The sequence below is a fragment of the Ursus americanus genome, chromosome 6 (assembly GCF_024610735.1).
Source record: "Ursus americanus isolate L20-20 chromosome 6, mUrsAme1.1.p, whole genome shotgun sequence".
NCBI lineage: Eukaryota > Metazoa > Chordata > Mammalia > Carnivora > Ursidae > Ursus > Ursus americanus.
This window is the reverse complement of record NC_142132.1, coordinates 82,367,355-82,392,190: the sequence shown is the minus strand read 5'-3', so window position 1 is coordinate 82,392,190 and position 24,836 is coordinate 82,367,355. Positions and strand designations below refer to the sequence as shown.

At 39.3% G+C, this 24,836-nt stretch overlaps 1 protein-coding gene across 3 annotated transcripts in view; it reads left to right on the top strand.

Annotated features, from left to right (window-relative positions):
• RYR2 (ryanodine receptor 2) overlaps positions 1-24,836 on the top strand; it is a 718,243-nt gene that overhangs the window by 562,039 nt on the left and 131,368 nt on the right. For all 3 annotated transcript variants that reach the window (XM_087863178.1, XM_087863177.1, XM_087863176.1), the window contains 6 exons: positions 1,005-1,080; positions 4,606-4,729; positions 5,204-5,319; positions 8,973-9,037; positions 11,711-11,832; positions 18,045-18,094. In XM_087863178.1, coding sequence (XP_087719304.1) covers positions 1,005-1,080; positions 4,606-4,729; positions 5,204-5,319; positions 8,973-9,037; positions 11,711-11,832; positions 18,045-18,094 — 553 coding nt within the window. The remainder of the gene's footprint in view (positions 1-1,004; positions 1,081-4,605; positions 4,730-5,203; positions 5,320-8,972; positions 9,038-11,710; positions 11,833-18,044; positions 18,095-24,836) is intronic.

Sequence of the window (24,836 nt, the reverse complement as noted above, 5' to 3'; positions counted from 1 at the left end):
ATGGCTGATTTGAGTAAAAGAAAATGTGTTGTCTTGGATCAGAAGTTGTCGGGTCGATATACTGATCAAACAACAATACTGGCATTGTTAGTATTATTCCAAGAGAAATGAGTACGTAAAGACAAACCCCGTGTAGTAGGTCATGTTAATTATGTTAAATTGTTTGACTCTGTCATTCCCGTTGCTCCATAGGGACGGATGTCTTACAATGAGATAGTGAACTTGAAAATCAAAAGGGAAAGAGAGAATCTTAGAGGCAATCTTATCAGAAAGCAAAAGGCCACAGGGGGTGCCTGGGTGGCTCAGTCAGTGGAATGTCTGACTTTTGATTTTAGTTCAGGTCAAGGTCTCATGGTTGTGAGATTGAGCCCTGTGTTGGGCTCCCCACTCAAGTGGGAGTCTGCTTGAGATTCTTTCCCTCTGCCCCTCCCCCTACGCACATGCATGCTCTCTTTCTCTCTCTTAAATAAATAAATTAAAAAAACAAAACAAAAAAAGAAGCACAAGTCCACAGAAAGGTTAGTGTGGCCCTGTCCAAGGTCTCTGGTCTCTCCCCAAGTTTGGGGCGGCCATGGAATCTAGACTGTCCCTCTAGGTTCTTTGCATTCGTTGTTTCATAGGGTTTAGATTGTCTTTTAAAGCTTTGCAGATTACAATAAGAACTTGTAAGTAAATAGATTTTTTATTAAAGTTCACAGCTCATTTGAAGTTTTCTTATTGAATTAATAAAACCTGTATCCTTGAACATTACAAAGAACAAGAATCGTTCCCATCAGATCACCTCTGCTATTTCCTACTGTGCAGTGTCATGGGCCGTGAGAGTAATCTGCGGTTCAGATTCCAAATAAGAGTTGTGTTCGATTATCTTTTAGAGGGATTTTAGCACTGACACACAATGATTTATTAATTTAAAGTATGTTATGATATTACATATTGGCAAGCAAAGTCCTCTATTTCTACTCATTCAGTTATAACTTATTTGCTAAATATTTCATTCGTTTCAGGCTATGGCAGAAATGATGGCTGAAAACTACCATAATATTTGGGCCAAGAAAAAGAAAATGGAACTGGAATCCAAAGGTAATATTTTCTGAAAATCCTGATTAAGAAACAGAGTGTGATTCTGTGAATCTCTGATATGCATAAAATAGTCTTTTTAGAATGAGAGCTTATTATACCTTTGTTTTCTTAGAATGGTTCAAATGTGCCTGTAACAGTTTCAGGTGGAAATTCCATCATTCTCTGATTGCAAGTGTACATTTCTTCATGTCTCAGAATTCCAATGGCTCTCTCTTGCCCATTTTAGCTTGTAGGTACCTGTTTCTTGCCCTAATGTTCAGGTATTCCGTGATTTACTTAGACCTTGCTCACTGACTTCTATCCCTAACTTAAATATTTTTCTCCCGTCTTCCCTTCCCACCTCCGGTCTCACCCCCTTGCTTGGTCCAGTCCAATTATGTTCTTGTCTCTTACATGCTTTTGCTTTTCTGCTGTTTTTCTTAAATACTTAAAAAGACTAAATATTTTTAGTCGTTTCTCAAATCTTTTCTTAACTTATTTGCATAAATAATTTCTTCACTTTAGTGCATCCTACACTGATGATCTCTTTCATTGTTATTTCTTCAATATTGGTCTATAAACGTATTTGTGTGTGTATGCGTGTACACACACACCTCTCTGATTACTTCCTATATGGGCTTCTTTCCCCAAATGAGGATATAATTGTCTCAAGGTCAGGACCACAACTTCTGTTACTTTTGTAATTTTTACTCTACAGTTCTAGGCATCAAGAAACTCTATTTCTTATTTATTGGCATAGGTAAAAATATATGGGACATAGTATTGAAGGGCTGGGGTATCTTAGAGTGAAAAGTATAGCTGTGATATTACAGGGTGCTACCAGGCACCAACACTAGGAAACAGAGTAGCATGAATTAGAGTCGGTCATGGAAATGAACAGAGAGGATTCTTTACACCAAAATTGCCTATTGCAAAAATTAACTTAGGGCTAGGCCTGTTTTTCTAGAATCATTTCATGAATGTTTGTTAAATGAGTGATCAAGTGTTTGGCTGGCTGGCTGACGGTTGGATGGATGGATGGACAGATGGATGGATGGACGGACGGACGGATGGATGGCTAGGTTAGTCATAGTGGCATAGAGTTTTGCTTAGTGGAATTCTTGAAGAGGCATCATTCACATGACTACTAAACAAAATCCCTATTTTTCACATGAGCAGATGACATGAGAAAAATGTGTTCTCTTTTTTTCCAAGTAGGTTTCAGTCACTATGGCTTGGTCAGTTTCTGGGCCAGCCATTAGGTGTCCCACAGGCAGTGTTTTCTTGAACGCATGCCACCTGTAAGTGAGACACTCAGACCTCTGCAGGCAGCTTCTGTTGGTCCAGATTCAGACCGTGTGTTGGGAGACAAGCCTGGCTGTGCCTGGCTAAACGGTGAGGTGGTGATGGTAGTCCTCAGAACCTTTAATCCTTCTCACTCCACATAACCGTCTCCTTTTGAAGGAGAAAGCAAGTGGTTGAGGACCAAAACAGCAGACCAGGAGGAAAGGTGTTGGAATATACAGCACTGGATCTTGGTTTTTGGTTGTTGAGACTAACGAAAGTGAGAGACGAGTCTTAGAAAGAAGATAAACTAGAGGCTGTGGACAGCTTTAGGAGAGAAACAACTTGTGTCTTTTCTCAAATTTGTTCTCTCCCCTGGGGACTTTGACACCAACTTGTGGTCTGATAACTCTGCTTCTCTTCTGAGATCTGGGTTGGCGTGTGGGAGATGTCTGTCACCATCCCTGTGTCTTGGTGCCTGTGGTGTGCGCACACACGTGTGTGGGGGTGGAAGGGAGGAAAGGGAGGAAGGGAGGGACGGAGGAAGGAACAGCAGGAGGAAGCACAGGAAATCGGTAACAAGGAGACAGCTAGAAACAGTCATTTACAATCTGTCACACACCTAGACACCTCAAAGAATCCATTCAGGAGCTGCACATTTCAGTTTCCACCCCATCTTGGGCTCTTTATTTTCTCTCCTGCCTTCTCTCTCCCTCCTTCAGTAACCTATTGGTATCTGACCTGAAATCACTGTGGTTGCCAAATTAATATAATTTTCTAGAAATAAAGGACTAAATGCAATAGGGGAGTTCAAAATAGGAGATGATTGCAGGATGATTAAATTAGATGTTTGATTTACAATTTTTTTTCATAACACATCCTGTTACAGCTTTGATTATGGTAGAAGTCAGATCTGCTCAGTGTGCTTAATAACATATTCTGTATCCTTCTTGCTGTTCACAGAATGCTGGTTTCTGTTATCTTCCAACGATGGCATTATAGCCTATACTATTAATACCGAACTATAAAATGACTGATGGCTCCTTAATGTGCCTAGTGTTTGTTGGCTTGGTGGCTGCGGACTGTGCCTTTGCATTTATGATAGTATAGTGTCACCTAATGGTGAGAAAGCTCAGTGCGCGATCGCGTTTCTGTGGATGGCACTCTCAGGCCAAGCAAACTCCAGAAAACATGGCGTTTTCTCCTTTGCCTTTTTGATTGCTTCTTTCATGCATCAGGCGAATACATTGTTTATGATTGTCTTAGTGGCTCCTGGCGACATCATATTGGATGCTGATCTAACAGGCTCTACGTTGTCCCCACAAATAAATATTTGTTTCGAAGTATTTTTTTTCTGAAATTCCCATTAGCAGCTTGGTTTCAAGGAATTTCTGCATCCCACCGAAAATATATTCCCATACGTGCTTTATAAACTTTATATCTGGGGCACACTGCTCACCACATCTTTACATCTGGAATTACTGGGGTATGTTCTGAAACTGTTATAAATATTACACAATTTTTTACAAAATCTGTAATTTTATAAACACATTTTTCATTTTTAGTTTTTTAAAAATCTCAATATTTTCTAAATCTAAAAGGATGCTCTTTTGTATTTTTCACTAAAATAGGTAAACTAGAAACCTAGATGCTTGCCAAAATTTTTAATCCATCAAGTATGTATGCTACTGTGATTAGATACTTAAGAGATTAATTTTTAACGTAGCAGCGAAGTGTACGGTTTGTGTGGCACACGTGACTCTAACGTGCTCTTTAATCTGGAAGGCGTACTAAAAATTCCATATTTAAGACATTTTTTTCCTCTTTCTCAGGGTTGGAAAATGAAGCCCATCCCTTGAAACATGCCTTGTAATTTCACTAGCTCACGCTGTGTGTGTCTTAGTGTGTATTTACACACTCCACACCCAGAGTTCATTTGAATGGTGAGGGGAACATAGCTTCTTCTCCCTTCTCCTGTGATTGCAGATGTCATTGGCAGTTGATATCACAAATGCCTGCGTGTCCTTATTTTAATTGCCTCTTAGAAGGCATGTGCAGTCTTTCTTTGAATGGATTTCCTAAATTAATTAGAACATTAAAGGCACTGGAGAGGCAAGAGCCTTGTATGACTTGTATATACTCCGTGTATAATAGGAAGATACCAGAAGTTCTGTAGTGTGGTCCGATTACACGTGCCACTCTATCACATTTCTGATTATTTTCTAATTGCGATGCTATGTTCTTGTCTTGGTATGCTCTTAGGAGGTGGAAACCATCCCCTGCTGGTTCCCTATGACACGCTCACAGCCAAAGAGAAAGCCAAGGATAGGGAGAAAGCACAGGACATCCTCAAGTTCTTGCAGATCAATGGCTATGCGGTGTCCAGGTAAAAGCACACCTACCGTTACATGTTTTGTTATAAGACTGAATGCCCACATATCCCTGTCAGATTTTGTGCTGACAATGGTTCAGGGATCCCTTTAAACCTTAGAGCTACTGTTAGGATCTTCAAAATACCCACGTCAGAAACATTAACGCCCTTGGCTGTTTGCCACCTCATTGGTTCCTTTCACTACTGAGATTAAATCCTGTCCATCTTTTAAGCAAGAATTTTTGGAGAAAATGACCCTCTGTTTCTCTAAAGGTGACCTTTTTTTGCATAATAATAGAGTTATTCCCTAGAGTTTTACATCAGATGCAAAGTATTCCTTATAAATTAAATCTCACTTTTGCCTTTAGCTACAAGGACATTAGGTCATCTTCCATTTTTTTATCTACCATATAGACTTTTTAAGCAGAATTGTACCTTCCAATAGTCTTTGTAGGAACTGATTTCCATATTTCGTTTTTGCTGCTCTAGAGGATTCAAGGACCTGGAGTTGGACACACCTTCCATTGAGAAACGATTTGCCTATAGCTTCCTTCAGCAACTCATTCGCTATGTGGATGAAGCCCATCAGTACATCCTGGAGTTTGGTAGGGCACCATTGTCCTATTCCTGACAGTCCCGTGTTTGTTATTCCTAACGTGGACAACATCAAGGTCTAGAACAACACAGACTGCCAGGCTGGTTTTGGTCTGTTCCCTGGAGATATAAACACTGTCTACACGTCCTATTACTAAATGGAGTCTAACAGTCAGGAGGCAAACACGTTCTTAGGGATGTGTAAATTTAGAAACCTTAAAAAAAACAATCGAACATACCATTCTTTTCTCCTTCTAATGTTTATTGGCATTGACTTTATTTTTGAAAGGCACATTGGATGGACATCAGAATTTAAGATACAGTTAAATCCTTCCTTATGAGATTAATGGCCAAGCTCTTGAAAAAACTGAAACTGTGGATCCCCAAACTTTCTAGGCAATGTGACGGCCTTGAGTTTAGCCTTTGTAGGGATACACATGTATACTAGAGTAACTACGATGAGAAACACTTTGTTATCCTGTTAAAGTAAAATGGAAGACCTCCTCTCCACGTGGCCCCATGCTACTGAAGTATGAAAAGAATTCCTTGTTTTATTTATCTATTTAAAGATTTTATTTATTTATTTGAGAGAGAGAGAGAGGGAACATGAGTGGGCAGAGGGAGAGGGAGAAGCAGGCTCCCTGCTTAGTAGAGAGCCGATGCGGGGCTCGATCCCAGGACCCTGGGATCATGACCTGAACTGAAGGCAGACACTTAACTGATCGAGCCACCCAGGTGCCTCAAGAATTCCTTGTTTTAAATCTTAGACTTAAAACAGAACATATTTTCAAGATAGCCTCATCTCATATCTTATTTCATGATTGTCCTCAGCACCATTGACTTAAAATATGAGTTTTTAATTACTGAGCTTCATGTCAATCACTTTCCAGCCACTGCTTGATATTAAGATAGAAGGATTAAGGATTAAGATAGAATCTGCCCCTTTGAAAGAACAAGTGTGTTCTGGTGATCAACTTTTTATTTTCTTTTTCATGCTTTTTTTTTAGTTGTTATTTTTGTTTTTTAATCCTCATTCTTTTTGCTTTTCAGTACTTCTCCCCAGGGCCCATAGTCCTAGATCCATTAGCAATAAATACATCCTCCACAAACCCATCCTGATCAAGGGCTCTTTTTGCTACTGTTTTCTTAGGATTTAGGACTTAGTTTTTGGCACGTCAGATGAAAGCTCATAGAAATTCGAGCTCTGCTATTTTCTTGTTCCTGGTCTCCTGTATCCTAAATGTGATGAAAGATTTTCCAGTTGAGTATTGTTCTCTTAAAGAACCTCCTTCTCTCTCAACCTGCTCTGTATTTGTAGCCAAGTGCTGTACTTTGTCTTCTTAAGTATCTTTTTCACAAAAGCCAGCTGTGCAAACTAATTTATAATATGTAATCTCTCTGTAGCTCATACAATGATTTTTTAAAAAATATGATTTATGAGTCACCCTTAAACGTGACCAAATTAGTCTCAATTAAGAAAATTTGATTAAAAAGATGAAGCCATGGTGAATTTTTGAAGGCTTTGTGCATATAGCTAACTACTGAAATTCCTCAAGCACATTAAAAGTATCTGATACGAATAGCAACTGAAATTCAGTCTTCTTTTTGTCAAGAGAGAAGGAAAGCAAAATCAGGGTATTAAGAAAAACACTTTCTTTTTTAACCCGGCGTGGATAACAGAAACAGAAATTTGACGGGTGAATGTGTTTGGGTTTTATCCACATTGTATTCAAGTTTCTGAATAAACCAATGTTAGTGCAGAGGGAGTGGTGAGAACCTGGCTGCGAATTCGCCCACTTAGCGCATTTCTTTATTTCCACGGGGTAGAGAGTCTTCTAATCCCAATGCTGGGGAGAGAGTGAGGCTAGGTCAATATAGAGCCCAAGAAATTAAGGTTTTTACCATGGCTAGTGTCACATGTCCCTTTTTCAGATGGCTGTGACTGAGAACTCTGTTAGAGGAGCAGAGTTGGGATTGTTTACATTTAATTTAATTTCCATCTTTCATTGTCACTGCAAGTGAAACTTCTATCATGCCTTCTTTTGTCTTTAAATTTACTGCCTTTGCAACACATCTGAGGCTAATGGCCATAGAAAGAATATGCATGTGCCCTTTTCTGATTTTGGTATTGCATCTAGATCATATTCTCTCCATCAGCATTTTGCACATAAGCATTTTTGTTAAAATGTAAAATGTAAAAAAAAAGATGTTTCCTATTTAATTCCTTGAAATGTTAGCATGTTTAGCTATGTGCAAAACTCTGTTTTGACATAGTTTATCTGAGAAAGTCCTTTAAATAGATCAAGACATTTTACATAATATTCTTGAGAGAGATGGAATCTAAAAGCGATACAAAAATGAAATCTGTGAGTATAAAAAAGGCATGATTTTCTTTTACTTATTCATGGCAAGAGCATTGTTCTAATATTACAAAATATTACCTAAATTTCTTAAAAATTATCCCCAACTCATGTCTCAGATTTAATGAAGTGTATGTCAAATTGCTTTTAGAAATTTCTGTTTACAAAAGAACTTTTTCAAGCAAAAGTCCGTTTGATTCTTATAAAATAGGGTAGCTCTGCTTACAAATTTTACTGACATCTTATATGCAATTCTGAATGGTTTTTTGCTCTGCAGCGTGTTCTGCATATCGTCTTGGTTGTTATAGTTATTGCTACCTCTTCCATATTCAGGAAGCCTCCTCTGTATGCATGAAGCAGATGCAGAAGCCCACTTCTCAGCCAAATGCATGAGGTCAATCAGTTCTTAACCTCAAAATCATTTTCTAAGCCCTGGGGAAAACTTGGGTGTCTTTGCTTTGCTTATGGAAATTGTCTTGTGACATCAGTGAACCTCCTTCTTCCTGAGCAGCATGTCAGTTTTCCAATCTGATGTTGTGGGGATCCTCCCTCCCAGCCCAAGCTTGTTTCCTGCAGCTTTTTAGTTGGTACATTAATATTGTAAGTCTCAGTCACAGCAAGAAGTAACTATCTTTATTAGAGGCCGGGGTTAAAATGTCACCAATTTTGTATCCTTGCTTTATACTCTCTGTTCTCACCCCGGTGAGCTCCTTTCTGACTGAAAGGAGACAGTGGGATTTTTACTTTATTCTATTTCAGTAGTCCCCTGCATGTCAAGATCATAAAGCTACGCCAGTGTGTGTGTGCTCTTAATCCCATGTAATCAAAATTTTTGATTTTGATTTGGGTATTTTTTAATTGTTTTTTTATTACATTATGTTAGTTACCATACAGTACATCCTTAGTTTTTGATGTAAAGTTCCATGATTCATTATTTGCCTAGAACCCCCAGTGCTCCATGCAATACGTGCCCTCCTTACTACCCATCACCGGCCTAGCCCAGTCCCCTGCCCCCCCTCCCCTCTGAAACCCTCAGTTTGTTTCCTAGAGTCCATAGTCTCTCATGGTTTGTCTCCCCCTCTGGTTTCCCTCCCTTCATTTTTCCCTTGATTGGAGTATTTTTTTTAAAATCCTTTTTAAAAATTATCCTGCTGAATGAAGTTAACCTTGATATTTTGGATGGCTTTCCATGTTCAGTTTACCGGGATAGGACATTGAGCAGTGTGTTCAAATGTTGCATTTTGGGTGAATAGCTTGTCATGTTTGAAGTCAGACATGTTCCTAACAACTCTTCTTATCTCCAGATGGTGGGAGTAGAAGCAAAGGAGAGCATTTCCCTTACGAACAAGAAATCAAGTTCTTCGCTAAAGTACAGTATACAGTCCATTTTGTTTTTGCTACAGTATGTTTGTTTACAAAGTATACTCTGTCGGCCTTTGCCTCTTTCCAGAGCCTAGGGGTCTACAAATGTGGCTCTACTACAAGTAAATATTCTCTGGCACAGAAATAACTGCGCGAATCATGTGGGGTAAATTTGCTGCCAGGATACTTGGTCATACTGTAATGCACTGTTCCTTCTGCCATAACTCTCAAATCACTTCTGTTTATATGAAGTTTAATTCAAAGCTCCCCTTTTTGGGGCTTTTATCAAATGACATAGAAGAAAAATATCTACTTCTTAGTATTTGATGGTTGTTATGATTTAAACATGTATGAGCCTTTCTTCTATACAGAGGAAAAGCATTTGTTCATTTATAAATTATAAATTTTAGAAGTTTTACATTATAAGAAGGTTTACTATATCATCTTTATTGTGGGACCTGTGTCCTCCGCCTTTTACAGATGAGGAAGCGGAGTTTATCCTCAGAGAGGATCCACTGTATATATCAAGTAAACCCATTTTTGTCATTCGTTCCATTTAATAAGAATTTATTGATAATCTGCTCTTTGCCTGGAACATTCGTGACTCTCAGCCCGTGAGGGAGGGAGACAGCGTGTTGCAGGTTCTCCACATTGGTTCACTCCCTTACGCAGCACGTACCGTGTGCCTCGTCTCTGTCCACTCTTAGACTGCATCCCGGGGTTACTCTCGTGGACGCAGAATGCGCTTGGGAAGATTTCCTGTTGCAGCATAGCCCCCTGGGAAGACTTGATGCGTTCTGTCGATTTACTTTCAAAGTACTTGTGTTTGGTGGTTACTATAGATCATTTCCAAAATGGCATGTTATTTCAATTGATTAATATTCGGCTTCTATGACATGTTTTCAGAATTGTGCCCTTTCTGGAAGGGAGATTTTTCTGATCACTCAATATGGTGCACAAAATCTGTATCGAGCGTCTCTCGTTTGTGTTGAGCTACATATTGCTAGTTATCTGTTCTGGGTTGGAATCCACCTAATAGCCAATTATTACAAATGCTGTATTCATGGCCTCTAATCATACAGTTAATTAAAATACACTCTTGTATCACCCTGTCTATGTATTCAGCACCCCTAGTGATTTGGTTTACAGGTACCTCATGTGGTTTAATTTCTTCTGAGTCTGTGATTCATCCATTCACATATTTATTGATTAGCTATTATGTGCCAGTCACTAAGTTCAAGCATGCCACAACATTCTAGGAAGATCACAAAAGATGTGTATTTTGCTGTTATATATAAATATTCTTCACCACATTGTAGGAAAAAAATGTGGTTAGAGTTGAATCTACATACTAGTAATGCCAGTCATTATTACTTTTTTCATTTATTTCCTTTTTTTTAAGATTTTATTTATTTATTCGACAGAGATAGAGACAGCCAGTGAGAGAGGGAACACAAGCAGGGGGAGTGGGAGAGGAAGAAGCAGGCTCATAGCAGAGGAGCCCGATGTGGGGCTCGATCCCACAATGCTGGGATCACGCCCTGAGCTGAAGGCAGACGCTCAACCGCTGTGCCACCCAGGCGCCCCTTTTTCATTTATTTCTTAACAGATATTTATCTAGTAGGTCCTACAAAGTCCTAAGTGCTGGTGATCCTGTGGTAAACAAAACAGAGCAAAGAGTGGTCATAGAGGCCAGGAGAGGGCAGTAATGGGAAACAAATCCAGAAATGCCTATTGTTCTTACATATCTTATAGACTCTTATGGAGAGAGACTAATTCAAAATCAAGGGTTTGGTTTTGTTTTTTGTTTTTGCTTTTTTGCAAATGATGCTATAAGAACAGAAAATATGGGGATTTTATCTAGTTAAGGAGATCAGTGAAGGATTATCTGATGGAGTGTCACTGAGCTGAGGTCTGCAGGAGGGGAGTGAATGGATTATGAGGCGTGGGAAGAGCATTTCAGACATAGGGAATGGCATAAGCAAAGCCTTGTGGTGGGAGCACACAGGGTGAAGAGGAGGAATTCGCCAAAGGCCAGCAGCATTAGCATACAGCAACATTAGCATACAGCAGCATTAGCATACAGCAACATTAGCATACAGCAGCATTAGCATACAACAGCATTAGCATACAGGAATGGCAAGTGGGCTTTGAGGGAGGCCAGGTAAGAAGAACACTGTGGAGGTGGGTAAGTGGCAGCATGACTTTGAGTAAGTCGCTCACTTTCTGTGCCTCCATTGAATCCCTATAAAACAGGGATGATGATACTTACCATACAGAGTCCTTGCTAGGGAAAAGAAATGACAGTATGTCAGCTGTGACCTTCACACATAGTAGAGACTCAATAGATGGTAGTTATTATTTTTGAACCTATCCGGCACTGAGCTACATTAGATGAAAATACTAAGAATATTTCATTTTGAAAAGATATTGAAAGTAATTCCAAGCAGTTGAAAATTGGGTACGTTCCCCTTAATCACGTGCTGTCTCACGTCTGCACACGTGCATACCTACACATGCACAGGGACCGGAGACAGGGTGAGATTTAAGAGCAGTGTGCTCTAAACTCGTGCTGACTGGCGTGGCTAGGGGTATTGGGGGAGCTGCTGGGTGTGCGTAGAGCGCGCAGCTCCAGAGCCTCAGCCGACCGTGTAGATCTGTTCTCTTTCCTTTCTTTCAGGTTGTGCTTCCTTTAATTGACCAGTACTTCAAAAACCATCGCTTATACTTCTTATCTGCAGCAAGCAGACCTCTCTGCTCTGGAGGACATGCATCAAACAAGGAGAAAGAAATGGTGACTAGGTAAACAGCTACAGAAAATAAAGACTGTTGTTGATTGAAGTGTATTTGTATCGGAGAGAGAGCAGCTGGGGACCTTGTAATGGGAGCACGCAGGGTGCCCACCCACCTTCCCTGACCCCGGGCCCTTTGGAATCAAACACCGTGAGGAGGATGCTCTCTGCAAGTTGATACGTGTGTTCTAAATGTTGAGTTTTCCTCTATTTTGCTGCTAAATATAATGCCGAATAGAAGGAATAAGGCACCCAGTACAGAATCCACAAGTAGACACATCACTGGATTAGTATTTGTGATACATGGTGCTTTTAACATTACTTCCTTTAAAATGTCTCCAGATCTATTATTTTTGCCAAAATTTTGAAAAATACAGGCATTTTTTCTGGAGGGCAAAATCCCATGTACAGAAATTATCTTTTCCAATGTTTGTTTGAAAATAATGGCCAATCATGGAAGAAAATGATGTAAAAATATGTACTTTCTGAAGGTTTCCCCTCCTGACACTCAGGCCTGCCTCTTAGTAATGCTTTCTCATTTCTGTTTGAACACGAGTATTCCTCGTAGATTTATTTGGGATTCTGCTGGGTATTTCAAGTCTGATTTTTCAAAATTCTGCCAAAATTAAGTACTGGTGAGAATCGATTACTCAGCAGATCTATTTCTGTATTATCGAATTGTACAGGAGTCCATAGCTAGCTGTTAGGTGGTGTTCGAAAAAAGCTTTCTATAAAACTGAGTGGCCCGGACAAAGCAGAATACAAGCTTCCCTTGGACTTGACTTTAATGATCTGCGATGTCATGTGATGTAAGAGTGCAACAGCATTAAAAATGGCCCCAAACTTTTTCGAATAATCTTCCTGTGAAGTTGGTCAAACCCATTATGGTTAAAGAAACAAGAATCCATCCAGTGGCACATTGTTTCCACCAAAAACTTTGTTGTTTCCACCGGAAAAAAAGGAGTGAAGGGCTACTTTCTAAGATGTGAACCTCCCCTTCCCTTTGGCATGGTCTTCTTTCCTCTTTCCCCAGGAGAGAGAGGCCCATCTCTCTGCATTTCACAGGCTCACCATCCCCAGTGGACTGGGAGTGTCTCAGCAGCTAGAAAATGCCAGGGCATCGAGTTTCCTTTAAACACCCTGCAGCCCATACTGCAAAGTCTCCTCACCGGCCCCTGGGTCAGAGTAGCCTTTTGTAATGGTATCTTTGTTCCCAGAGTTGTTGTTGATGTAGATGTCACTCCATTACGTAAACCAAGAGACAGCACAGTCAGAGAATGTAGGAAAAAATACAAGTACAATTATGCAAATTCTGTTCTTTCCCCTCTCCTGTATTGTGTTTTTTCTCCATTACGTTTCATTCTTCGAAGTGTTCCCTGACTTCAGAAGTAACTAATTTCCCCTTGCTGACTCTCCTTCAGAGAATAAATCGGAAGAGCATTGCTGTTCTGTGCTAGCCTCCGTTGATGTTGGTTTGGGGGCCTGAGACACCCCCTTTTCATAAACACTGCACCAGAATGTTTTCCATAATATCATCTTCAGTTTTTCTTCACCTCCTGGAAAGGTGGTTGGCACATTTTACTTTTCCCGTTACCATTTCCAAAAGAGAAATAAATACCATCTAAAATTCCAATGTATAAGACTGAGACACACATTAATAAAAGTAGCTTAATTTCATCACAGCACCTGTGCACCTATAACATAAGTAGAATTTAACCTCAAAAAAATTCTAGAATGAAAAAATGAATTATAGGTAATAACAAAGTATGGAACATGCAAAATGCTGTTCAGTCATTAAAATTATGCATGCAAATATGTAATAGTTAAAGACAATGATTATTTAAGAAATAAAATGCATAGTTAAGTCATATGGATCCAGATTTTTTAAAAACCAAATTTGTATGCGTAGTAGAATACTGGTAGGGAAGAAACTTGATTTTAATAGTTGTTTCCTTTAGGGGTAGTATTGTATATATTCTTCTTACTACTTTTATATATTTTTAAAGTGAACATGGAAAACCTTACTTTTATAATCATAAAAATATGTTTTAAAACAACCCAAATCACCATCACACTAACAAAAACCAACTAAAAATTTTGTTTGACATGTTAAAATGGAGTCACTGAAATTTATGAACGTGTGATTTCTTATCACTTCAGTTAAATATTACTTCAGTGAATAAAATAGGTAAAAAAAAAAAGTTAAAATACAACAAAAAATACTGGCCCTGCTCCTGTGGATAAGCAGTCATGCCCTCATACACAGATTGAACACCGGAGCGATCGTTTTAATTTGTATTTAACAGTGTGTGTGGCAGTCATTGTGGGGTCTAAGTTCACTTGCACTTTTAAGAACGGTTGTTTCCTTTGGATGTTTAGGAACTTCTTGGCACTAGACATCATGCATTGAGCATTTACTATACGGTCATGTCTGTGACAAAGAGGACGGTGCAGCCTCTGCACTCTGGGAGCGTACCTGGCAGTAGCTGGGTATGTGAGTAGAAGTGTGACTCTAGAAAGAAGCCACACAGTGCTGTGGGGTTCAGAGTAAAGTGAGACCACATTGGATGGGTGTGGACGGGCTAGAGATACGGGAGATCCATGGTAATTCACAGTTGATCTTAAAGAACATGTAAGTCATGGATTCAGAAGGGGGACTATTTTCTACATGTGAATGACAACATAGAGAGTGTAGAATGTAGTAATTTAGGGGCAATGTGGGTTATGTCGATTCATTATGGAATACTGTAATTGATAGTAACTGCCAGAATAAGGCTTCTTCTTCATTTTTTCTTTTTAATTTTTACACTTGGTCTTTTTTACTTAATCCATTAGCCCTAGGAAGCCATTGGGATAGAGGGCAGCCTGGCAACAAAAGTGGAATGGAGAAGAGTCAGCTTGCTAGGAGGCCTTGATAGCAGTGCAGGCTGTGGAGACAGAACTGCTTCCTCAAAGAGGTGTTTCTGCCCACTGATTCATTTAGCACGTATTTCTGAGTGCCTGCCATGGGCAAGATGCTGTCCTGGGCTTGAGGATAAACACACACATACGACAATGTGGTTCCTACCTCCAGTGCACTTAACAGTGCAGCTGAGTACCTGCTTACATGCACAGCTAAGCACTTAATCAGTTGTGATGAGTAATGGAAACATATAAAGAACCGGGAATATAGAGGAGATGCACATGCAGAGTGGGGCTGGATGTGGGACGCACAGATGAGAGAGCATCACAGGACACGGCATTGAGTCCTGTGGAAGGTAGGAAGAAGGAGGTCAACATGGCACTAGAGTTTCGATGCTGAGTGGTTGGAACAATATTGGTGGCAACAGCAAAACGAAATGACAGAAGAACTGGTTTTGAGAAGAAGGGGTTAAATTTGGCTGGGGAATCATTGATGTATAAGTAAGTACTAGCAGGTCATTCAGCTGGAGATGTCCAGCAGGAAGTTGGAAAGGAGTGTTTGGTGTTGGTGGAGAGACCAGAGCAAGAAATGACATATTTGGAGATTGTCTGTATCCATGTAATGTTCCAAATTCTGAAAGCAGAGGGAGGAGGGAGTGGAGAGGGAAGCAAAAAGATCTGAATACCAAAACTTGGAGAATTATTCCATCTGAAGGGTTTTCAGAAGTGGGTTTTTGAAGAACACTGAGAATGATTAATTAGAGAAAAGCGGGAACTACATTGCTGTAAAACAGAATTCAGAGTGTCTGAGGTTGAAATAGTTGGTGATGCCAAGTACTCTAGAGAGCTCTTCAGGACAGAGGTTGAAAAGGTGTTATTAGATTTGCTGATTGACAGGTATTGAGACTATCTAGGGAGCATTTCAGTAGAGCAATGAAGTGAAAAGCAAAACGACAAAGCAAGGCATCAAAGCCAAGGAAGTGTAGATGCATTAGAAATTCTTAAGAGTGTTAGTCATGATGGGATATACAGAAAGGGCATAACAGCATCGTGGAAACTATTTTTGGAGAGATGATCGGCCAAAGCTTACAGTAGTGAAACCTTTTAGTCTGTATAGAAACTACACTCTGCCAGTGGATGGCACAGGAGGGGAAAAAGATATAATTGTCTTTTGGGTGGACTTGGTTTTCTGCATACCCTTATTCCCCTCTGGTAGCACATTGACTACTGATTAGGAGCAACCAAAGTTAAGAAGCAGTTGCTACTATAAGAAGTTATTTTTCTCAGACAGACTCTCAGACATTCAATCTCCGAGAGAATGGGATACAGAGCAGTTCTGTTTTCCATCACAGCAAAATGTTCTAGGTCTGGATGCCTTGGGTTAAAATGTGATCCTAGTGTCATCAATTCAACATTATCTCCAAATGTTTCATGCTGATCCTAGTGAGTCTCAGTAAAGAGGTAAAAGAGGTCACTTAAAATAGGTCGTTATACATTTAGGGATCCAAAATGCGTACCACTCTGAAAGTCATCACTCTCTTCAAAGGGAGACAGACCTTTGTTGAGTTAGCATGCACAGGGCTCAGGGATGAGGGCACCTGGAGAAAGTTGCTTTTGGTTTATTGTCTTTTTCTCCTTATAATAAAGCACAAAGATGAATAATGCAGCTCAGGAGGCTGATGTCTCATTTTAAATTCCGATATCCACTTGAACAGATCATTGTTCAAAACTTTTGGAACCGCTAGATTTCTCAAGACCTCAAATTCACTTAGATATTTGTCGATGAATGTTCTCTTGGAAAAGCTATACAATGCCCTATATAATTAATTTTCATTCATACCTTATTGGCATAGTTACTGAAATGAGAAATGGTAGCCGAAACTTCCTGTTGAGAAGGTCAGTATCACCAAGGCGATTTTCTGTCTCCTTTCTCCCATCCTGCCATGAGCACGTGACTCCATTTTTTCCCCCATGGCATAGCGTGTATCCCTAATCCTGACGAGTGTATGTCTGCACACTGCTGTTCATGGGAGAGCTTCGCAAGACAGAATGGAACGTCAGGATGTAGCTGTCACCATTATTGGGACAGTCGAGCTGGGTGTGGGTAGCACTGTACAAATGGATCATCAAGGCTAGAGCTTTGTTTGGTAAGCTCCGGCTATGCAGAGCCCATGTTCTCCAAGAGCTCAGGAGTGTGTAGGTAGATGTGAAACTAGTATCAGTTGGAATATGGGAGGATAGGTATCATGATAGAGATTTCAAATGGCCCTTGGAAGAGGTTGACATGGGAACACTTTCAGCTTGGGCTGGGAGTGGTGAAGGAGCACTGGGTATTAGCAAAGGCTTGTTGGAGTGGACTTGTCCGGTGCTGAATCCTGTGGGATGAGTAGAAGGCAGTGTAGCAGGGAAGTGAGTGAAGGGTATTCCTGAGAAGACTTGCAAGGAGCCTACCAGACTGCAGCCTGGTGACAAGCCAGGACAGTCGGAGGTCTTGCCCAGGTTCTGGGATCTGATGTAAGAGTCAGTGCACACTGGCACTATCATGCTGAACTCTGAATGCTGAATGAAGGCCACCCTTCCTTGGACTCTCCCACTACTGATTCCCCAGGGAAGACACAGAGACCTAGGACGTGGGTCTGGAGGAGTTAAGAAACAAGCTCAACTCAAGCCTTAGCATTAAGATCCCTTGAAGTTATACCATCTATAATATTTTTCTCTGAGTGATTATCAGTGGTTCAAATTCTGTCTCTCCTTCACTGTGTTCAAATTCACTGAATGCTTTGGTATATGTGTAAGGGGTGTGGTCAAGGTTGGAAAAAAAGAAAGTTCAAATGATAAACATACTGAAACTTCAGGTAACATTTTATGCCCAATGCGCCATACTTCTGGGTTTAAATATTGTCCATAACAACAATAACAAAATTCTAGAATTCCAGTGATATATTTGGACAGATAAAATTTAAGTGTTTTCCTTGTGGTATTTGAGTAGTTATATTCTTATGGAGTTCATATAGATGGCTTTTATATTAATTAGCTTTGCTTTCAAATTTTTTTTGGTTTCTTTACTTATAATATGTGCTTTTTTAACCATGTTTGTTAAAGATATGCACTCAAAGATCCTTTCTTTAATACCTTTACTCCACATTCTGCTCAGAGAATTGATTCTTTCTGCGTGACATCATGTTGCTTTTTTCCTGCTCATATATCAGCTGTTTATTTTTCTTTTTTTTCTTCTTTTTTTAAAATTTTATTTTAATTTCTCCCTGTCTTTTCTACCTTCCCTCCTCCTCCCTCCCCCTTTTGTTTTTCTTTTGTCTTCAGCCTATTCTGCAAACTTGGAGTTCTTGTCAGGCATAGGATTTCACTATTTGGTAAGGAGACCCTTGAAACAAATACAAGCATGGCCATCACTTGGTTTTCTTTGCCAGTTTTGCACCGTGTCGTGTGCTGCTATGTTGCATGAACGCATGTTTGCATGGCTGCATGCATGGTCGTCGCAGGCCAAGATAAGGTCCTCGAGGTTGTTTGTAAGTAGCGTTATCTGCGTTGAAATGGAAGACTGTAACTTCTTCATGCTGGTCCAAAGCACATTTGAAAATCAAAAGGTTTTATTATGAAAGAGAACATGAATGCAAGTGGCAGCTTCTGCCGTATTTTATTTCAGAGGGGTGAAGCGGAACGGGGCCCTCGAATTCGTTTGTCTAGTTCTAATAGATTACAGAATGAGCTGTCATAAATCAAAAAATTCTAACTGCACTTATTATTTTATTTTTTTGTAATGCTCTTGACTACAGATGTGCATGTTGACTGCATTCCGAACATGGGCGCCTCATAGTAGAGACAGTGAGGCAAGGACTTCACTTGGCAAAAGGGACTTTTCAAGTCCGTTTTTGTTTGTCTGGGAATTCATGTAACTGAAGTCCACAAACCCGAGCACCTGCTTTTGGACAGCTGTGCAGGGCGGTCACTCCCTTTCCACAGATCCTCCTTGCTGTGGGGCTGTAGGACTCGAGATCAGCTGGCGGAATTTGTGTTTTCATTTCCTGCATCTGCTTTTAAAAACCTCAAAAGCAGACTTCAGCCCTGTGCACTCTAGGTTGTGAGACAGTGTTGGGGTAATTTCAGTCATGAACCATTGAGTGTATGGATACAGATGTTACAAGTTCAATTCCATTTACAGGAAGAACTAAGGATTATGTCATTTCTTTAAAAGCCACAGTGAATGAACTAAGGAATACACACACACACACACACACACACACGCATTATTTTTAAGTTCTTTAAAACAGTCTCTTTTTTGAGAAATGACAGTTTCTGGATATAATTCCTTAAAGCTTTGTTTGGTTTCTAATTTTATTAGATCCAATATTTGGTGCTCTTAAAGTTAGTAATTAAAAGTTATATTTCATTTAAATTGCCTGAGTTTTTGCATTAATGTTTCCGTTATCCCAAATCAATGGGCAGATTATCTTCAGATAATTTCTAGTTGACTGACCTTTGTTTGACTTCTCTTCAACATAGAAAAATTTCTATGAACATAGTGCAGACAGAATTGTTACATACTCTTCAACTTTCTTGTAATAACAGTGGATTCAAGTGTCCTCCATCTGTCTTATTATATATCATTCTGACGGGGACCCCATTTCTCAAGTGCAGTGTTCTCATTCTTACTAATGAGCATAGTAATATTTTCTTTCGTGCTGTTTCTAACTTCTTGCCTGTTGTAAATTCTTGGTTTTCTATGTTATATTTTACTATAATTTTCTTTAAAAAATTTTTAAGGTATTCCATATATAGAACAAAGTACACAAATCTTGAAGATGGCTTAATGATAGCATTTGTTGAAATTTTCCATATATATATATATATATATATATATATATATATATATATATATATATCCATTTCCTCGGATAAAGACATAGAACATTGCCAGCATCCCAGAAGTCTCCCTTGTGCCATTTCCCAATTTATAACCTTCTGCAAAGGAACTATATGTAGACCTCCATTACCATGGGTTAATTTTGTCTATTCTTTAATCTCCTGTTTTTTTTAAGGTTCCAGTAATTGAAGATAAACGCATAATAGAACTTGTCGTACATCTCAGTATGGACTGAGACTTTAACATCTATTCCGTCCCTATGTGATGCTGATATCCCATTTAGACATTGTATTTTAAATCCCTTAACCTTTAAATACTATTATTTTTATTTTTAACAGGAATTTACTGGAGAGCTACTCTGTGTCTTTGCCTCAAAAGTGTATCTGTGTGTCCTCTTTTATTATTCTAGCCTCTCTTGCTTTCATTGTTTCAAATTTGCTTTGACATTTGCCTGTAACGTAATGCAGACTTCAAGAGGCCTTCTTCCTTAATCAAACATTTTCTAATACAGACTGGTCAAACCATCGGAATCTTTAAGTCTTTTCCATGTCATCTTTACACTTGACAGTTGTAACCTGACTTTAGACACTAATAGGATGTCCTGGGAAAATAGTGGGCTTTGAATCAGAAAACCTAGATTTGGAACTGGAGCAGATGAATGATTTGGATGAGGGAGTTGACTTCTCTGAACCCTAGTGTTTTTGTTTTTGTTTTCATTTTTAAAGTAGGTTAAAATGACTCTTGATCTTAGAGATCAGTTGCACATAGCTGACCTAATGTAGGGTAATGGTAATCAAGTGCTGTGGAAACTGTAACCTTACAGCTTTCAAATCTAAGGGATTCCTAGTCTTAACTGCACAGTTTTTATTTATATAAATCAAACTACAAATGCACTAGACTAGGGGACTTGGCTATTTAACGTACCTGCACGACGAAGGCTTTTTAATCTGCCCATTTCAACAGTGAAAAGGAAGTGATATGCCAAGTATTTATTTTTGATGTATCAGATCTGCCATTGTGGATTTCCCTAAAGAGACAGCCCTAATGATATATACACACAGTGGTCCTTTACACTCCTATTAATCTCTTGTTTTTTCCTTTTTCCCTTCTTTTATAAGATATCATTTTCCGGTATTCTGGTGGACAATACACTGATGATCAAAATGTTTTTCCTGTACTGACTTAGTTCAAAAAACTATTTATGACTTAAGCTAAGGGTAAATTAACATAGTTAAAAATGAAGGTTAGCAAAGAAATACCTGGGCTTTATGTCTTATGAACAATGAGCAAAGGTAAAGATGTAAAAATTACGCATTAACCCTTCAACATATCAGGAAGGTGGGATTGGAGACACGAGGGGAACATTAGCATAAACTAACAGACAAAATAGTTGTGGTGAGTTCAGGGTGTGATGAGTAATGGACTGTTTATTCCAAGCTGGCTTGCTTCCATGTTGTCTTTGTACCTCCAGACTTCATCCGTAGTTGAAACTTATCTGACAGATTTTGAAGAGCCCCCAATTTGGACTTCTGTTAGTGTATATATCTCACCTACTTTAAAATATGTTCTAAACATTGAGGCCCACTAAGAATTAAAGAGAACGGTCATGTTCTTATGCTTCATATATTCTTTTGGAGGTGTTTAAGCCATTTCATTTTATGTTTGAAAAAGGGAAGTTTTTTAAAAAGGGGGAACAAGTCAGATTCCTCACAGAACAGTAGTTCTGGTGTACATATTAAAATACCTTATGGGAAAAAAATAATAAATTGGTATCTTCACTATATATGTAGGCTTTTTGTTTGAATTCTGAAATGCTTGCCAGTGGTTGTAAGTTGGTGCACTCTAGTATTTTAGAAAATTGGTTAGGACACGGATAAGACCCAGGCAAGTTGAATATTGGTAAGGATCCCATTGGCCATTTTCAAGGACCCATTGTTGACTAATGGAATATTGCTTTTAATCCCATCATTTTCTCCCACTTCTACTAAGTGGAAATTCTGATTACTAATGTCGAGGCAGTTAGAAAAACATAAGCCCTCCTATGACAACCCATTTCAGCCTTTCAGTCAGTCTTAGAGGCAGCAGAATCCATTAACTAAGCCTCCAGCAGGGACAGCGATGGTGCCACAGGTGTATGCCTACCAGGGCTTCTTAAGGGGCTCTATTTTTATACCTGAAAATAAATCTAATGCCTTAGTGACATTCATTTGACACATTCATTCAATAAACATATTGTGTTCTGCTGTGTGGGAGGCACTCTTTCAGGCTGTGGGGATGGGAAAGTGAGGATTTCTACACCTGTCCACTGAGACCAGGCCACTCCAGGCGTCTGTCACCTGGCCACTCCAAGAGCAAACTGACCATTCTGTCTGCCCTCTTGCTCTTCCAAACCATGCTCCACAACAGTCCAGTCGTCCCAACACCCAGTCTCTCCTGTCACACTCCTATGTATTCGATGGCTTCCCTTAGCTTGAGAACAAAAATTCTCAATAGTGTTTCATAGATTATCCCCTGGGTACCGCTCCATGCTCCTTTCCTGGCACGTTTCCGCTTGCTCTCTTTGCTTCTGCCTAAGTGGCCGTCTCTCTCCTTCTTCATAGTATTCCTTTCTGCACAAGGTCTTTGCACATGTTGTAATACCTGACTGGCATGGGGTCCCCAGATGTAGCCGTCACCTCTCTGGTCCTCTACACCCATAATGGAGCAAACCGCTCATCCTTGACTTCAACCCAAATATTACTCTGTCCAATCCAATTACTTCTCCAATCTCCCCGATTTTACTCCCTCCCCCTCCTATTACCACACTTTCACAGGTCCCAGTACCTTTCCTTCATCTCAGCTACGATGTCAGCAGATTCCCATCTCCTTCCTGCACAAACCTCTCAGCTCGCTGAGGGCTTATTGTTGTATCTGGCACATTTTATCATTATCTGATGACTGAATGAGTGAACCAACTAGGTCCTGCCTTCAGGAAGCCTACAGTCTAATAGAGAAGAGCAAACACTATGAACGATATAGTAAGAGCTCTTGAATTAGAACTTCCTCGCATTCAGGAATAACTGAACTTTTACTTTTTTTTTTTTGCTTATGAGATTATTAAGAAAAACATAGCACCCAGTTATCCCACAATTTAAAAGAATCACTTTTTTTTTAATTCTTTAAGCTGTCCGAGAAAACACTGAGGGTACTGACACTGACGAGGAAGTAAGGCATAATTAATTAATGAGTCTTCAAACATGATCATTAAACCCAACCAACAGTGATCCTTTCTGTTCCAGGACCGGTTTGAGGAGGATGGCACAAAACAGTTGTCATTTGGAGGCCTTCTCTTCTTTCCCATTTTCTGGTGAATTTTTAAGGTATTAGTGAGATAGCAAATTGTCCAGCGTTACTGGAGAGGTTCCAAAGTTGATGGCAGAGGGACTGCTAGGAATGCCTGGACTCCAGCAAGCACTCGGGAACATAATGAGCATAGCCACTCCAAAATGTCTTCCGGTTTGACCTCAGTGACCCTAGCACCCTACGTGGCACATCATTAACTGCACTCCGGTATTAGCCGCAGGGCTATTGAACAAGCTAGGGGTTGCCATGGATTTAAATGAAGCAGTAGTTCTTGTTAAAATGTTGGGTCCCCCCCCCAGGTGGGGGTGCCTGATTTAAACTGCTGCCCCAATCTCAATGTTATGTTTAGAAGAGTTTCAAGAGTGAAGTTATTATTCTATCAGTGGGTATCTCTCCTTGATTAAAAAATCAGTGGGTCAAGTTTATGTTGATCTGTCTGTTACCCACCAACCCCTAAAACCCACTGAGGTGTTTAAAATGAGGACTGCCATCTCGTTCAGGAGATATTAGAGAACTAGTCCATGTACGTATTATCCCTAAGAAGGTTCAGATCGTGCTCACTTTTGTTTCCTAGGACACATACTGAAAGGAAAATTACTTGAAGTACTCCGAGTCTCTGAAGGTAGTGCATATTTGATAACTGAACCCGCCGTTGTGCTGGTTATCTATCTAATGGTTCAGTTTTACACAATCAGCTCCTTTGATTATCATTGTCATCGCTGAAGATCCACTAAGGTCTTTCCCTAATGTAACAGTTCTGTAGTTTGATGACAGTATACATGGAAAAGACAAGAGTTTCCTGGATTTAACTTGTTTTATATGTTATATAAAAAATAACCTATTTCTTACAGAGAGATACATTAGGTCAGAAATACCAGAATTAAAAACCTATAATGAAGATCATATCAGAAAAACAGTATTAGAGCGATAGATATTTCTTTCCCCTGGACATATCCCTATGAGAAAATGTCCTGACTTTAGAGTAAATAAATAGAATATGTAATTATGTAAAATGTATTTTCAGTTTAATTGAAACTTCTCACCAACTTCAAGTTTCAGTAGTTTTATTCTGTTCAGGATTGCAGATTTCAGAAGTAATAAAGTCATTGGCACTTTTCAGTTTCTCTCCATCCCCTCCTAATTTGAGAGAAGTTTGTATCTCTAGCATAATTTTATTCCACATTATTATGAGGATTATGCCAAGATTAATCATTTCTTCAAAGGAGAGAATGCAATGAGGTATTGTGGCAAGAGCCATGCAAGAAAGTGAGGAAAAAGAACGAAACTTAGAATGGTTGTTACTGCTTTCCCAGTGGAGGGGAAAGTGAACATTCTGATAATACCTGATATGACAGATTGCAAAACAGAAACAAGACATCATATGTCACATTGTGGATAATACTGAAAACTCCTGAGTTACAGAAACCTTACATTAAAAACCACAAAGCAATTTGGGAGTAAAATACAGAAAGAATATTTTGACTATAACATCTTTAACTTCGTTATTTTTATTTAGAGAGTTACAGCATTGTATGAGAGTTGGTACAATGATTTTAAAAACCAGTTGCTTACCATCTGATACTGTTAGACTCAGGTATAAGTTACGATTTTAATTATTTACCTTTTGTGCTTTACACATTGATGCAAACACACGATCTTAAAGACAAATAGGCAATCCACAGGTGTTTCCCTAGGTTTTTGGAGGTGATGCAGGTATGTTTGAAGACAAGAGAAGTAGTTTGGACCTTGAAAGAGTGTGAGTTGAAAAATATCAAACTTTTGGCTTTTATTCTCATCTGAGTAGTGAAACAATTACATGTAGTTAAATACTTGAAAATACAATCATCACTTTAAAATTTTATCATCGTACTACACTTTCACTTGTCTTT